Here is a 16,538-nt window from a genome sequence, read left to right on the forward strand (position 1 = left end):
CTCCTCCGATGGATAGACCTAGCTCACTGGCTATCTCATTTCACTGATAAGATAGCTGCGAATTGCTTTGAGAATCTCTGCCACTCTTCCTGTAATTGACTATAATGTACTTGAAATCTACTGCAATGCAAGTGGATTTGACATCAGAAGTGTGAACAATGTGGTCGTAAAACAGTTGTCATAGGAAGATGTTGTAAATGACTTTGCTGCAACCTGCCGTAGCTGGTTTGTCAGATTGAGGAGGTGGTGTTGTAGTTTTTTAGTAATTCAAGTTGAGGCAGCAGCAAAACACCACTTCGTCCTACTAAAATCATCTTTTAGATAAAAAATATTAATCCCATTTTTTTTATCTTATTTTATAAATTAATGTCATTTTTTTACATGTTTTATTATGTACTTTAAGCTATTTATATGTAATATAAAATGTTTAAAAATGTTGCTTTCTTGTATTTGTTTCTTTAATTCTAAGTATTTTGATGTACAAAAGCATTATCAGTAAAAGAAAATTGCAAAGAGAAAGTTATGAAGTTTCTTGTGAGTGTATGTACACTAGCACTGAAATCTACTGCAATGCAAGGGGGCGCCACCAAAAACCTTGCCTAGGGCACCAAATTGGCTGGACCCGGCCCTGGTTTCACTTTGCAGACTTTTGGGATGAAGAGAGGATTGTATTGGGATAATAGACACATCTCATTTAGTGTTTTCCACATAATGGTCTCACTGCTTAGTGTGCCTTACTGCGCTCAGCACACTGTCTCCTTGGTGTGCCTTTAGGGGCCGAACCAAAATATTCTAAAAGAAAAACGCAGCATCAATCTTAACATTCTGTGGGTATAAAAACTTGATTTTGTCAGTAAGTCATTTCAAGTTCATCATTCCAACAGCTGTGAACACACAACGTTGCTTAACGGACGAGCAGCTCCACCTGGCCATAGCGCCTTCAGGTTGGTGGTAGACAGTCAGGTGTTCCAGGTGAACTTGGTGAGTCTCAAAGTGTCATCAGCAGACTTGCTTCAAGACACAAAACTACTGCTTGAGTTTGTGACAGACCCAGGAGTGAAGCCCCGCCAGTAATAGACCACAACCATGACCAGAACCTAAATACCTCTGACCTCAGACATGGTTTAGCAAACGCCACACACATTTACCTCACATTTACCAGATGTGAGGGGTACTAGGGTGTTATAGTTTAACTCGGCTCTGTCCCTTTGTCTCCCTCTTTTGGTCATTTTTCTCTTATGGATGCCCTCTGGATTTTGTCATCTCCTTTTTGTTTTGTCATCACAGGTGTGCAGGATTACTGGCAGGGACTTATGACACACCTGCAACCCATCCACACTCATCCTGACTATATTTAACATTAGTTTTGCCAGTTCTTTTCAACCAGTCTGTCAGCTAACGGCTAGTAGTTACCATATCAAAGAAGAAGAAGAAGAAGAAACCCTTCCCTGCCTCAAGTGAGCCCACAAATGTTATAGGATAGGAACTCTTATGCTTCTGTTGTTAGGGACTGGAGGATCAAAGTAGGAGATAGCAGGCAGTCAAAGGTTTAGACAATTTATCGGGACCAAAAGTTTTGATCAGGAGAGTAGCCTGGCTGGCAGGTGGCTTGCGTTTTCAGGAGCTGGAGATTAGGGCTGGAGATCTACTGCTCCCTACCCCATCCTTGGTCTGCACATGCTTACCATGCTCATAGGGGACCACCGCTTTTCCTGGGCAGGGGGAGTGCTCTCTGCTGGACTTCCCACAGTTTGAGTGGGTAGTTGCCTGGAACATGAGGTGTGTCTCCCTTGGGGGGGGGGGCTGGTCCATGCCTGGGGTTTGGTGAGGGAATGCTCAGAACTACTGGGTGGGGTTGGGTTACTTTTCTGGGGCTGGGGGTGCTCTCCAATGAATTGGATCCTCTGCTGGGCCCCCTGGCATGGCAGGAGGGCTGTTCTATTGGCTGGGCTGGAGCTTGCATTGTCTGTGCTCCTCTGCTCCCCTCCTGCTTTCTGGCACTGGGGACCCCTGTGGTGGTCCGTCTGGCCCTGGTCAGGGTGGCTGGCATTGGGTCCTTGATCTGGTATCCCGTGTGGGTATCTGGGGAGCGCTAGCTGCTGCTTCAGCAGCGGGTTGGTTTGGGTGTAACCAGACATTCTCCCTCTTTTTACATTCCATCATCCACCACAGTAGAACATAAGCACTTACCTGAGCACAGGTGTCAGCTCACCTTTGCACTACTAGTATCCATGATGGAATGATATGCTTGACATTGGTTTGTTTTTGGATGCACACATATGTGAGCTGTAGTTAATTTGTGTATGTGTTGATATGTTTGAAAGTTTTTGGGTCAACAGAGTATGTGTAGACAGACCCCGCCCTTTTGACTAACATCTACATCTGACAGTTTTGATGATAAACCTCCAGCAACTTGTTCCTTTGTGAATTTACCCCCCAACACAAATTTCTTTAATCATCCTCCAACTTCCTTAACCTCCTTTTTTTTCTCACCTTTCTTTGGTACCCTTATCCCCCATATTTAACATCCCACTGTCTCCTTTTCTCTTCTTTTTTTCCGATCCGATCAAACAAAAATCTATACAAATATAATTTTTATAGATGTAAACTATAAAATATAAACTAAAGTTTAGCCTCAAATACAAAAGGGGTTTATAGAAATATACACTTTGTGTATCAGTAGATTAAAAACTCCTATTAAAGTCAAATCTATCCAATACAAGAGGGCTTTAGCTCTGGGAGGGTATTCCAGAAGGTACGTTTAAACTACCCTGAATTTAACCCTGAAATCCGCCTGAACTTGTTTGAGTATGAGTTAGCGTAATTACGCTCTACTTGGTAACCCTGGGTTAATGCACGTGCACAGCAAGTACATAAAGACATTCTCAATGGATCACTGATTTCCAGAGTCACCATGGAAACGCATGGGGAAAAAAAAGAGACCGCTATACTTCAGTGAGACGGAGTCGGAGATTTTAATGACAGCGTATGAAGATTATACGTCCATCAAAAAAGTAACACATCTGCATTAGCAAAAGAAAAAGATTCTGCTTGGAGGAAAACAACGGACATAGTTAACGCACGAGTTTCTATCTTATTTTCATTGTGATGCATATATATGGTCTGAGGTCTTTCCAGGTATCTGTTGTAGCCACTCCTCCAGCTTGGGGGTTACTGCATCGAGTGCTCCAATTACCACAGGCACCACTGTCACCTTCACTTTCCATGCTTTCTCCAGTTCTTCCCTGAGTCCCTGGTATTTCTCCAGTTTCTGATGTTCCCATCACTTGGCACTGCCACATCCACCACAACGGCTTTCCTCTGTTCTTTATCCACCACTACAATGTCTGGTTGGTTCTCCATTACCATCCTGTCAGTCTGGATCTGGAAGTCCCAGAGGATCTTTGCCCTCTCATTCTCTACCACCTTTAGAGGTGTTTCCCATTTTGACCTTGGGGTTTCCAGTCCATATTCTGCACACATGTTCCTGTATATTATTCCAGCCACTTGATTGTGGCGCTCCATGTATGCTTTTCCTGCCAGCATCTTACACCCTGCAGTTATGTGCTGGATTGTTTCAGGCGCCTCTTTGCACAGCCTACACCTTGGGTCTTGTCTGGTGTGGTAGATCTGGTGTGCTGCTGTTAGATCGGCACCCCAAGGGATTGTGGGATACCATTCCCTTTGCCTGTCTGGATGGATTTGGGTTTAAGTATGGGTTTTTGACCAAATGTGTTTAGTTGTTTAGCTGTTTTACTGTGTTTTGCCGAGATATTTTATTTTATGTTTATTTCTTTCTTTCTGCACCATGAGTGAGAGGGAGGGAGAGCATAATGAGGTTACCACAGAATGGTATATGAACTGATGTTGGTCAGGGTCATATTAACTGAATGCTGGCACAGTACTGCAAATCCCTGTTGTATCATTCATCTCAGTTTTAAAAAATGAGAATATCAACGGGCCCAAAATACACATATGAGAGTTCGAGGGGTACAATAAATTAAGCTGTAAAACATTTAATTGAATTGGAGTAATATGACATTTAGTTAGATAAATATGTAAATTTGAATTGTATAAACAATTATTGAGTTGGATAGACATAAGAAATTAGGTTGTATAAATTTAAATCAATTACTTGTTTCGAGTTTGAAGTAATTCATTTTAGTGGGATAATTTTTATATATCTATATATCTATATATATATCTATATATAGATATATATCTATATATATATCTATATATAGATATATATATCTATATATATATCTATATATAGATATATATCTATTTATATATATATATATATATATATATATATATATATATTTATATATATATATCTATATCTATATCTATATCTATATATATATATATATATATATATATATATATATATATACACAGCTAAATACCTCCAACGAGTAAGGCAAGTCCTGAGAAGCCAGCTCAATGGCAAAAATAAGACCAGGGGCCTCATTTATAAAACTTTGCGTAGGATTTGCGTCAGAAGTGGCGTCCGGGTGAAACAAAGGACATGCGTACGCACAGAAATATTCGGATTTATAAAACCGTGCGCACGCACATCCTACGCATCTTTCCCTTAATAAATCACAACCAATTCTAAATGCAGCGCAGCTTTTGCGGCTTCATGACACGCCCATAGTTGCCCATAAATAGTCCGTGAAACGCCCACAAATGAATATTCATTGATTGCGAAACCATGGCGAACACAGAGAGGAAATGAAAAAAAACGTAACTTCACTCAATGTGAAGTAGAAGTTATCGTTGGCGAGGTGGAAAAGAGGAGAAAAGTGTTGTTTGGAGGGCACAGTGTGGGCATTACTAATGCCAAAAAGGCACTTGAGTGGCAAACGGTGGCAGACGCCGAAAATGCTGTAGCCTCACAACCTCGGACCGTGGCCGAAATAAAAAAGAAATTGTCGGACATCGAAGTCTAGGCAAAAAAACGTCTAGCGCTGCATCGCCAGAAGGTGTCTGCCACGGGGGGGCGGGGGGGGTGGGCACCGTAGATGACCCCTCTTGATGAGAAACTGGCGGCAATTACTGGGGAATCCCTTTTAAGTGGAGTGGTGACTGAGGCGGAGGGAGACACGACGCGCCAGATGCACCGGGTGACACCCCCCCAAAAGCCCACAGAGGTCCAACAGGACGGCTGGAGGAAGTCGGAACCGGCTCATAAGCCACTCGTCCTCGTTTGCCAGCAAGTCTTCTTGCTGTCTAAAGATGCGTTCACTCCGAATTCTTCCATTTGCCACATCTTCTAAGAGCGCAAGATCAGCCATTGTGCGTCATTACGCATTGTGATGGGGCATTTTATTTCCCTCCATTTAGTTACATCTGACAAGCTACAGATGTCGGTAATAATCTATGTGGAAATGGGAAACTGTTGCTTTCTGAATGGTTGAGACATACGCCATACATTGTTTTATCAAAAATAAAACAAACTAAAGGCATATGCATGAATACCATAATTCCATAGCTTATGAAGAAATGTTTTACTATGTAAACAACTTTCCCCAGTGGACACTTAATGCATCTCTCTCTCTATCCATCTGTCTGTCTAATTGCACCTATATCTGCTCCGCCAGACGGACACATTGACGAGAATATCAGTTTTGTACATTATTTCGTTCTGTTAACTATATTATTTATGAGGATGAATTGCACAACATGCCAATATTGCAGAACATATTTCACTTTTCTTTCTGCAAATAAGTGTTCATTTGAATTTCTGTTGTAATTTTCGTTTGATTTTTTTTTTTCACTGCTGATCGATCAAACGGGTGTTGGTGTAGCTGTTAATTGTAAGACTTGCTTTGTGAAGTCATGTAATTTCTGAGGGGCAGTATTGTCATTTTCACTTTCACGTGTTTCTTCCATCTGCCGACGGCGTCGCCGTTTCTCATTTCACGAGTTTTTGTGCGGGTCAGAGCTTGTGTGAAGGACCGCACATTTTCCCCACAAGTTTGCTTTTTATAAATCTCAACTATTGCGTAGAGAGTGGCGTACGCCTTCTTTTGTGCGTACGCAACGTTTATAAATGAGGCCCCAGGACAATAAACAGCTTCGCACTGCCAGTTATCAGATACCCTGCAGGAATAATACAATGGCCAAAGGAAGAGATACAGACCACGGATGTTAAAAGACGAAAGCTCCTCACCATGCATGGAGGGTTCCACCCCAAATCCAGCACCCTGAGACTGTATGCTAGCTACACGGAAGGAGGCTGAGGACTACTGAGCCACTATCCAGGATGAAACATCCAAGATGCATCAGTACATCAAGCTCAAGGCCCCAAATTACAGTGTGCTTAGTGAATGTCTCAGGCAATGGAGAGCAGAGGATACAGTGCTGGAGGACAGATCCTCATGTGAGGATAAACCCCTGCATGGGATGTACCACCGGACCATAACTGAAGTGGCTGATATCAAGAAGTCCTACCAATGGCTAGAAAGGGCTGGCCTACAGGACAGCACTGAAGCGCTCATCCTGGCAGCTCAGGAACAAGCCCTGAACACCAGAGCGATAGAAGCTCAGATCTACCACACCAGACAACACCCAAGGTGTAGATCTACCACACCAGACAAGACCCAAGGTGTAGAACCACCACACCAGACAAGACCCAAGGTGTAGGCTGTGCAAAGAGGCGCCTGAAACAATCCAGCACATAACTGCAGGGTGTAAGATGCTGGCAGGGAAAGCATACATGGAGCGCCACAATCAAGTGGCTGGAATAATATACAGGAACATGTGTGCAGAATATGGACTGGAAACCCCAAGGTCAAAATGGGAAACACCTCTAAAGGTGGTAGAGAATGAGAGGGCAAAGATCCTCTGGGACTTCCAGATCCAGACTGATTGGATGGTAATGGAGAACCAACCAGACATTGTAGTGGTGGATAAAGAACAGAGGAAAGCCGTTGTGGTGGATGTGGCAGTGCCAAGCGATGGAAACATCAGGAAGAAGGAACATGAGAAACTGGAGAAATACCAGGGACTCAGAGAAGAACTGGAGAAAGCCTGGAAAGTGAAGGTGACAGTGGTGCCTGTGTTAATTGGAGCACTCGGGGCAGTAACCCCCAAGCTGGAAGATTGGCTGCACTGTTGCAGCCAAGGCCTGGGAACTTGAGGGTCCTGCAGTATCTTAGCTGTTCCTAGCACTGTTCTTTTCTGGACTGAGAGGTCTGAGGTCTTTCCAGGTATCTGTATACCTGGAAAGACCTCAGACCTCTCAGTCCAGAAAAGAACAGTGCTAGGAACAGCTAAGATACTGCAGGACCCTCAAGTTCCCAGGCCTCTGGTAGAGGACCCCAGCTTATGTGAGAAACCACCCACGGAGGATGTGAGGGGTGAATTTTTATCCATCCATCCATCCATCCATCCATATAAATACAACTTAAACTAAATATTTTAATTGGTAACAAGTAATTGAGTTAAGTCTATTCAACTTAATCTCTTTTGTCTATCCAACAGTATTTGTTTATACAACTCAAATTTAAATGTCATATTAAATTTGGGCTATATAAATAGAATTGAATTGAATTGGTCCCTGTTTCGTGCTCAGACCAGGACACCAGCAGCAACATTTTGAACAAGCTGCAGATGTGAGAGGGACAACTGACTGATCCCAAAATAAAGTGAGTTACAGATTAAGTCGGAGTCTATCTTAAAGTCACTATCCATTTTAAAACCCAAGTTTAAAAAGACTGTTTAACATATCGACCCAAGGGACCTAAATCCACCTTGGAGGGGTCAGAGGAGCCATTTAGACCAAACATCATCACTTCTGTCTTTTGGTCATTAAAACTCCAAAAGCTAAGGGTCATCAAGTCTTTTATGTCATGTAGACAGGACAGGAGTGGGTGTTATTGAGGAACCTTTCTTGTTAAGGGGAACATGTAACTATCATCAGCATAACAATGAAAGAATACCCCATGTTTTCTCATGATGTAGCCCAGAGGAAGGAGGTATATGGAAAAAAGAGGTCCTCGAATTGAGCCTTCAGGAACCCCACAAGACAGAGGTGCTGTGGCAGAAGTGAATCCAGATAAGCTCACACTCACGGTTCTGTCTGCAAGATATGATCTTAACCAGTCAGGAGCAGTACCACCGATCCTAACCACACCTGGACAATAAAATGATCTACACCGTAAGATTTTACTAAAAACCCTCAACAAAGCAGTAGAGAGATCATCTCTACAGTGTTCTTGTTCTGCACCCCACCCCCAGGGTTGGCATATCCAGAATGTGACAAGATATCCCTCCTTCCATATGTCTAAGCCTTTTCAGTTTGTGCCCTTACGACTACATACAATATGCATATGCCCGCTAGATAAACTGAGAAACTGAGACCTTTATCTTTGACTTAGTTCTCTGTTCCATAGCACACTACAACAAAGTCCACATCAATGGTGACCACATGCACAGATCCCAAGTTCCATCTTCTATCACTGTGAGTGGAACTGTCAATTAACTCCCATCCCTCCCCTGATTACTCCTAAAAAGAAATCTAAAGGGAACCTACTTGGCCTCTGGATCATACTCAGACCAGATCCTCTTGAACTCGTCTAGATGATGAGGCCCCAGGATGGACCAATCACGTGTCAGATAGTCAAAGTTGTCCATGATGACAGCGACAAACAAGTTGATGATCTGCAAAAGCAATCGTGTATAACTTTTTGATCAAATTATGCTAAATCTTTAATTAAAATTAAACATATGCTATCAAAAGGTGTTTTCTGACCAGAAAGGCACACAGCATGAAGAAGCTGATGAAGTAAACAATGGCAAAGTTGCTGCCACAGCTGAACTCCTCTCCTGGTTCATAATCGGACTCTGGGTCACAGCGTTTACCTGGAAGACTAGCGAGCATGATCTCCTGCCACGCCTCACCTGTGGCACACCTGTGCATGAACACGGAGCGTCAACAACCAGAAGACAACAAAAGGCAGCCAGTTTCTGAAGCAGCCCTAACCTGAAAAGCAGAAGGACAGCCTGAGGAAAGGTCTGAAAGTTGTTGTTCCTGTTGATCTGAGTGTAATCCTGCATGGCAATTTTCCCAAACGTCTGATGTAAAGATAGAAGAAGAGACAAATGCATGAACAGATAGCTGGACAGAGAGAGACAAACAAGGTTTTTCTCCTCTAAGCAGAAAACTAATGTTTAAAAATACAAAAACTCTGCACTTAAGGTATGGACTGAACTGTGAGCAGATTGATTACGGTCAGTTTACCGATCATTATTTTAAAGAAAATAAAGTCATCCCTCAAGTATTGAAAAACAGAGGTGACTCCTCCACCTGCACTTAAAGATGCTCTCTGGACAAAGCTTCACTTCATCCACTCAGACTTCAGGTTTAGTTCCGACTATAAAACGTCCTTCCTGGAACATCTGCAGCAAAAACCCTTCCTATGTTTTTTTAATGTCACAGCTCCAAACAGAGATGTCTGGCTCCAACACTCATTTAAAAAAGAATGAAGATGCAGCGGGCGTCCAGACTGGTGCACTCTGGGTAATGCCCTTGAGACCTGGAATATCCATAGCTCATCACCTGCATGCCAATCACGGCGTAGATGAAGAAGATCATGGCAATGAGCAAAGCCACATATGGAAGTGCCTGCAGAGGGGAGAGGGAGGGAGTAAGTCTAGTTCAAAGTAACCAGCATCAGCCTTTGTGATTAAAAAGTATATAAGAAGTAGTTCTGTTTCTGATTTTCTCAAACTCTTCTTCCATTTAAAATCCACAGAGGAATTTAGTAAATGTTTTGTACTGGACTGCTGCTCTGGGGGGGATTGTACTCATCTAGGACAAAGGCCCAGGTTCTCATAATCCTTTAAAATCCAAAAACACTGGAAAAGAAACTGTAGTCCCAAATAAGTAAAAGAAGAACATCTTAATGCTCACTGACAAAGACAGCAGCTTGTTTCTGAAGCTGTGCATCTAGGGGCCCCCGGTGGCTCTAGGGGTCAAATGTTAGCATCTGCTGGTTTTATTAACCATCAGGACTAAGACTTCAGCTGCTTTTTCTAGACAAGCACGAACGGGAACAAGGGCAAGCAAATGATGCGTCTGACCTGCAACGATTTGATGAAAGTCCACAAAAGAGTGCGTATCCCCTCCCCTTTACTCAGCAGCTTGACCAATCGCATCACTCGAAACAGCCGGAAGAATGTGATGGACACCCGGGAACTGTCCTCCCCACTCTGGAAAGAAATTCTGAGTTAATGTTCGTTTTTGCCAACTGTTTTGTTTTAGGTTTTTATGAAGATGCTGAATGATCCCTGTTCAAGGTTAGGGTTAAATAAAACCTGAATGTGTGTTTTTCTTACACATGTTCAGTCTGAGAAATGCTCCACCAGGGAAGAATAAACAGACTGTTTCTTCAGATCATGGAACATAAATCCTGCAGCTTTGGAGAGGAAGCTCAAACACACTAGCAGGAATTTTAAGGAGAGTTTGTGAATGTCAACAAGTTTACACTATGGTCACATTTCCCAAAATCCCTCAGCGCTAAATGCATATTTTTCAGCAAATTCGCCAGGTTCTAATTGGGAGGTGGCAGTCGCATTTTTACATGCCGTGTGCTGCCTACAGATGTTTTAAGAAAAAGTAGAACATTTTACGGGAATGACTTTTTTGACATCAGTCAGCTCCCTGGGCCCAGTTGGAGGTCACGCAGTGGCAGTCCAGTGCCAGGCGGTAGGCAGGAAGGCAGCAATGGCATAATTGATTCATGGGAGGGAAGGTCTCGAAATGGTCTGATACTCGGTTGATTTCAGACTGCCACCCTCCAGCCCACCCCCAGCCGTCCAATTGATAGAAATCGTACGTAGCAGTGCGGGCACTTGACGAGGCCTGTTGACATTTGCAATGCCCGGACAACAATCTGGTGATCCCGGCCACTTTGAGTCCAAATGGGGAGCAGGCATTGATGCAGCACAAAACTCATGGTAGTTTTTTTTTTTTCATTAGGTGATCTTAAAATAGTTAAATAAATGTCTTTTTAAATACTCGTGACATGACACTAAATTAAGACACTAAATGCTATTATCAATCCTCAAAAATAAACAAAAGTCGGATGACTGAGTAAAATTAAATCTATTGTAAGAACTTTTTATTGTTAGAATAAGTTTAAAGCACTTGTTCTTCTCTTCTGCTGCACAGCAGTATCCATAGTTTCTGTTCAGAAGCAAAGTTCATAAATGACAGAATAGCATAATAGGACCAACTAAATATTACTGCTTTAGGGGGATCTTTTTTAACACTGCATTGTATTTTGAAAGGAACTTGAATGTGCTGCTGTCAGATTAAAGTAAATCAAAATTGTCATATAGTCTATTTAAACATATAAAACTGTTATAGCTTAAAAACTGTAAAAATTTAAAAGCTTCATGTTATAAATAAATGGCCTAATGGCTGCAAAAAAGTGTGTTTTTATAAAAAGAGAAACGAACTTTTGCAGCTCTCGCTTAATTTTGTCAGTAAGAAACTGGACAGAATGGTTCTTTTAGAGGTTGCAGGTTTAGCTGTTGCATTAATAACATAATTCAAAGTACACATACACAGTACTTATATATACACACTGTACATGCTGGCAGTGTAGTATTTTATGAATCCACATCTTTAACATCTTATCCACACACGTCAAATAAACCAATAATTTATATTTCCAAAATAATTTGAGCTCAATTATTAGTAGAAAATCTGAATTCCAATTATTCTGATCCGGATCTCTGCCCGTCAATCTTCCCTGTGATTATTTCTAGGATTAACTGAATTGACCTCAGGACAGAGACTTTTCAAAAGTTAATAAATATGAAATAACTAAAAGAGCCAGTCTTCCGAACGACTCTTACAAATTAACTGTTCCAAAAGATTCAGCTCCCTAATAAGAGCCATAAATCCCATCACTAAAAGCTTCTTCACTCACACTAAACTCTGTGACCACAATGTCGACCACGCTGCCCACCACAATCAGAGCATCAAAAGAGTTCCAGGGGTCCACAAAGTAGTGCTGTAACCAGTTTCAGAGAAAATGATTAGTCAGCATGTTTGCAAACATTGCTTAATGGGAACACATGAATGGGTGAATAATTCCACAGGTCCATCCTGACCCGGGGTCTCAGAGCAAGCAGCTTCAGCAGCATCTCCGCGGTGAAAAGTCCGGTGAAAACCATGTTGAGGATGTCCATGATGTAGCTGAAGGTTTTGGACTGTTCATAGTGCTGCAGAGAAGGAAAGCTGTTGAGTTTCTTGGTCCAGGTTAGCGTTGAGCTTGGACAGCACAAATTTAGTTGCAGCTGAATGGAACTAACCTGCACAGCCAGAGTGACGGTGTTGAGAAGGATCAGGACGAACATCACATACTCGAAACCTGTCGAGTTGATGATGGACCAGAACTTGTACTGAACTGGGTTCTTTGGTATGTAGAGTTTCAGAGGCTGAGCCTTCAAGGCGTACTCTACACACTGTCGCTGGGGGGGGTAAAGATTGGCAAACACGGCTTTCAGATATGTACTAGGATGATAAACCCATAAAAGAATTGATCTGTCATAAACCCTCATGTGCTTATACTAACGTACTCCAATAAAATAACTGCACACTTTGGGTGCCCTGAGATGCCACCAGAGCAAATTAACCCTTTGCTAATTGGGTGCATATATTGGCTATATTTTCAGACACAGAAAAGTTTGAACTGTGATCTTTTTAAAACTCAATCTGAAAGTGGGCGGCTTACTTCACAGCTGAGGTTACCTGGTTCTTGTCCAGTTCACAGTTCTTGTACTCCTGCTCTCCTTGCTCCCTGAAGGTGATGATGACAAAACCCACGAAAATGTTCATCATGAAGAAAGCGATGATGATAATGTATACAATGAAGAAGATGGAGATCTCCACTCTGTAGTTGTAGATGGGACCAGAGTTCTCGCCATTGGCATCAATGGCTTTGTACAGTAGCCTGAAGCCCAAAGGGTTAAAGATATTAAGCTGTAGCAAGAAGTAATCACTAATCTGGGTGGAGTTTGAACACTCACGCAGGCCATCCCTCAAAGGTAGATACGGTGAAGAGCGCCATCATCCCCATTAAAACGTTATCAAAGTTAAAGTCGCTGTTGAGCCAGATCCTCTGTCGGACCATGGGGTGCGTCACATCTCCATCTTTGTACACCACAAACGTCCCCCTGAACACACATCAGCCCCCCCACATCTTTTCACCAACACATTTACTTCATGTCTTAGATCCACAGCAACCACCTAACCACTTTATTGTTTGAAGATCGAGACTGGAAATGTTTGGAGAGGCGCTCATGTTATAGCATTCATATGCAAAGTCTTCCTAATGCTACATCTGCTCCACCTGCAACAAAAGAACCAAACCCGTTCCCCAGCCCCTGTAGGTGAGTACTGCAAACAAAAAAAAATGCAAAATGAAAGAAATCCTGGAGAACTACGACTAAGATGAAGCTGTAGCTCTTTCTCAGAGTTAGGGTTAGCTTGCGTACTCACTTGCATTGTTCAGGCGTGCTTTTGGCCTCGTCTGTGCAGCGGTAAAATTTACCCTGTAACACAGAGATCACACTTTGACTTATGTACCTCTGAAAAACACTTCAAACTAAAAGATCATTTGAGAGATCCTAATGAGATTTGTTTGCACTTTCATCTAGATGTTGTTTATCGGCAATCTGTTCTTTCATCCTCTCTGTGTTTTTGTAAAATAACTTTCATGTTCTAAGATTGTCGTGGTGGCTTTGACACCGTCAGGTAGTGCGTGCAGGCAGGAGAAAGAAAGCAGCGTGAACGCGCGGAGGGGGCGTGTCTGCAGCTGTGAACGACAACCAAGTCTGTTATGGGACGGAAAGTTCTTCTGGAAAGACAGTCAGTGGCGATCTCGTAGGGGCCACGTGAGCGTCCAAGTAAATATAAAAACAGTTTTTTTCCTAGACTAAAACCACCCATTTGCGCGTAAAATTTATAAAATTTGCGTCAGGGCACTCCTTCTATCCTGTCAACTTGCTGCTATCATGCGCTGTCTGTGTAGAACAGTGTTTTTTTAACCATTGTGCTGTGGGAGATGATCAGGTGTGCAGTGGGAAATGACCCATTCACTGATCTAAAAGCATTTACCAAATCAGCTCGGTGTTCATCCAAACGGGTCCTGATAAAACACTGAGCAGTTAGGAAAATGAAAGATCTTAAAAACCTTTTTTCTTTGTGTTTATTTGATTCTATTAAAGACAATTTGATAAGAATGACCGTACCACGATTTAGCCGCAGCTTCAACTCTGTTTTTGGAAAAGTCCTGCCCCTTTGACTGTCTCCACCAATCATTCTTGGAGGCTTAATCACACGTCATCAGTCTGACCAATCAGAAGTGGTTAAAGTCTTCACTTCCTTGTTCCGATTTAGTCTCTCAGTTCCAACAAAAATACCAGCTAAAGCTCATCTTTAGTGGTGTAGCTTTAGCAGTTATACCACTACATCTCCCATGATGCATTGGGTTAAAGTGACAGCATCTCAGCATATAATGAGTCTTCCCTGTTACACAGCTTGAAACCACAACAAACACACATCAAACAGTTTTCAAATCTTCTTGATGAAATCAGAGGTCAGACGTCAACAGTTTAGTTCTCCTTCAAGGTTTGTGTTTATTAACAGCCAAACATCCCAGAGTTTGGTCCAAGTCATCTCAACACTTTTTTAATAACGTCTGGATTATTTTAAATGTTTTTAATTTTTGGATGCTGCTGTGCCGCTGGATTTTTGTCAAGGGGGTTGCATGCGGGGGAAAACCACTACTACCACCAAAACAGGTAGACAGGGAGGGGAGGGGCTTAGACTCACCGCTTGTGATTCCAGACCCGCAACAAACTAACAGCTGCTTCCTAATAAAAAATAGTTGTCATCCATAAAATTAATATGCTCTATTGGGGTTTACTGGATTTAAAGAAAACAAAATAGAAACAAGTGGACAAAAGGTCAAAGGAAGCATCACGCTTATCAATAATTCTGTGATTTACTCTAAACCTTATCTATTTTTATGTTGGTTATATTTGTAAATATTTTGTTGGACTCGATGTAAAAGAAGAGAAGGAAGGAAGAGAGAGGGATGTAAGAGAAGGGGGGAAGGCACAAAAGAAAGAAGGAAAAAATTGGTCTGAAGGAAATAGAAGAATGATTATAGAAGGCGGGGGGATTAAATAATCAAGCAATAAGTTGCTGGAAGTTTAAAATCACTACCATCAAGTATAAGTGTTAGTCTAAAAGGGGGCGGGGCCTGTCCACACACATTCAAATGATACAAACATACCTGATGGCTCCAAAAATCTTCACATACAAACATGACAACATGAATACAATACAACTACAGTTTACACACACATATCAATGCATAGAAACCAACACATTTAATGCATTTTATTCAGTCACGCATACTATTTGTGTCAGTGACGTGCGATGAGGTTAATGGCTGGTGAGGCACTGACGTCATCAGTCAGATTTACAAACATATGAACCATACTGAGTAACTTATTATTCACCATTTAATTGATAACAGTTAACGTGTTTTGTTTAAAATATAATTTCAACGTGTTTTTATTTTCATATACAAACTGCAGCATAGAAAAAAGCACAAACCTTATTATCGTCTTACCTTTACTTGTATATAAAGTCCATATGCCGCTCCTTCTGAAGAAAATGACTTGCCGCTTGCTATCACTAATTCTATTGTTTTTTAACATCATAATCTCAGGGCTCACCGGCGCCCCCTAACATGAGGCACGAGAATGTCTGGCCTCACCTAGCGGCTTTTTTGCCGGCGTTTAGCGCTCAGCCCAAGAAACACGTCCCTCACAAACAGTTATTTATAAAAACAAACACTGAACATCATATACATCTGCTGAATTATGTAAACTCAGCTCATATAGTACAAGTGATTGAACCGACACACAGAGAGACAGCAGTACCGTCTGACTGCATAGGTATTGCGCAATCCAAGGTGAGGCTCAGCTGGCTGGTGCCTCATCGCACGTCACTTTTTAGTATCTGAACGGCAAATGCGGAAATTCAGCGATTTTGAAGAGAAAAAACACCCAAAAATGGTACATTTAAATGGAAAATGACTGCAAAGCACAAATTAATGATTAAATATAATAATTGAATTTATTTTTTCTCTTTTCTTCCCATAATGACAGGTGAGGCACAGCCTCACCTGCCTCTCCTGACTGCACGTCACTGATTTGTGTAGGGGTGAGCTGACACCTGTGCTTGAGGGAGTGTTTGAGGGAGAGTCCCCCCTCATCCCCACACCAAGCTCCCCCACAAGACCCATTCAGTATAGCAAATAAAGTACATCCACCCGCTGGGCAATAACATCTGCCACCCATACCAGCGCCAGCAGGACTGCCACAGGGGCCCCCTGCGCCAGAGAGCTGAGAGGCACAGGAGCACAGAGAGTGCAAGCTCCAGCCCAACCAGAAAAATAGCCCCCCGCCATTTATCTGAATCCAAAGCACGCAGTCAC

At 42.2% G+C, this 16,538-nt stretch overlaps 1 protein-coding gene across 3 annotated transcripts in view; it reads right to left on the bottom strand.

Moving 5' to 3' along the window:
- Positions 1-16,538, bottom strand: part of cacna1fb (calcium channel, voltage-dependent, L type, alpha 1F subunit) — a 91,425-nt gene that overhangs the window by 24,468 nt on the left and 50,419 nt on the right. For all 3 annotated transcript variants that reach the window (XM_078949995.1, XM_023957110.2, XM_023957109.2), the window contains exons 27-37: positions 13,526-13,578; positions 13,054-13,200; positions 12,776-12,977; positions 12,337-12,495; positions 12,136-12,246; positions 11,952-12,035; positions 10,096-10,224; positions 9,572-9,637; positions 8,996-9,087; positions 8,765-8,924; positions 8,546-8,673 (exon numbers count right to left, since the gene is read on the bottom strand). In XM_078949995.1, the coding sequence (XP_078806121.1) occupies positions 8,546-8,673; positions 8,765-8,924; positions 8,996-9,087; positions 9,572-9,637; positions 10,096-10,224; positions 11,952-12,035; positions 12,136-12,246; positions 12,337-12,495; positions 12,776-12,977; positions 13,054-13,200; positions 13,526-13,578 (1,331 nt within the window). The remainder of the gene's footprint in view (positions 1-8,545; positions 8,674-8,764; positions 8,925-8,995; positions 9,088-9,571; positions 9,638-10,095; positions 10,225-11,951; positions 12,036-12,135; positions 12,247-12,336; positions 12,496-12,775; positions 12,978-13,053; positions 13,201-13,525; positions 13,579-16,538) is intronic.

Source organism: Oryzias latipes, chromosome 7 (genome assembly GCF_053564925.1).
Source record: "Oryzias latipes strain Hd-rR chromosome 7, Olatipes_Hd-rR_3.1".
Taxonomy (NCBI): Eukaryota; Metazoa; Chordata; class Actinopteri; order Beloniformes; family Adrianichthyidae; genus Oryzias; species Oryzias latipes.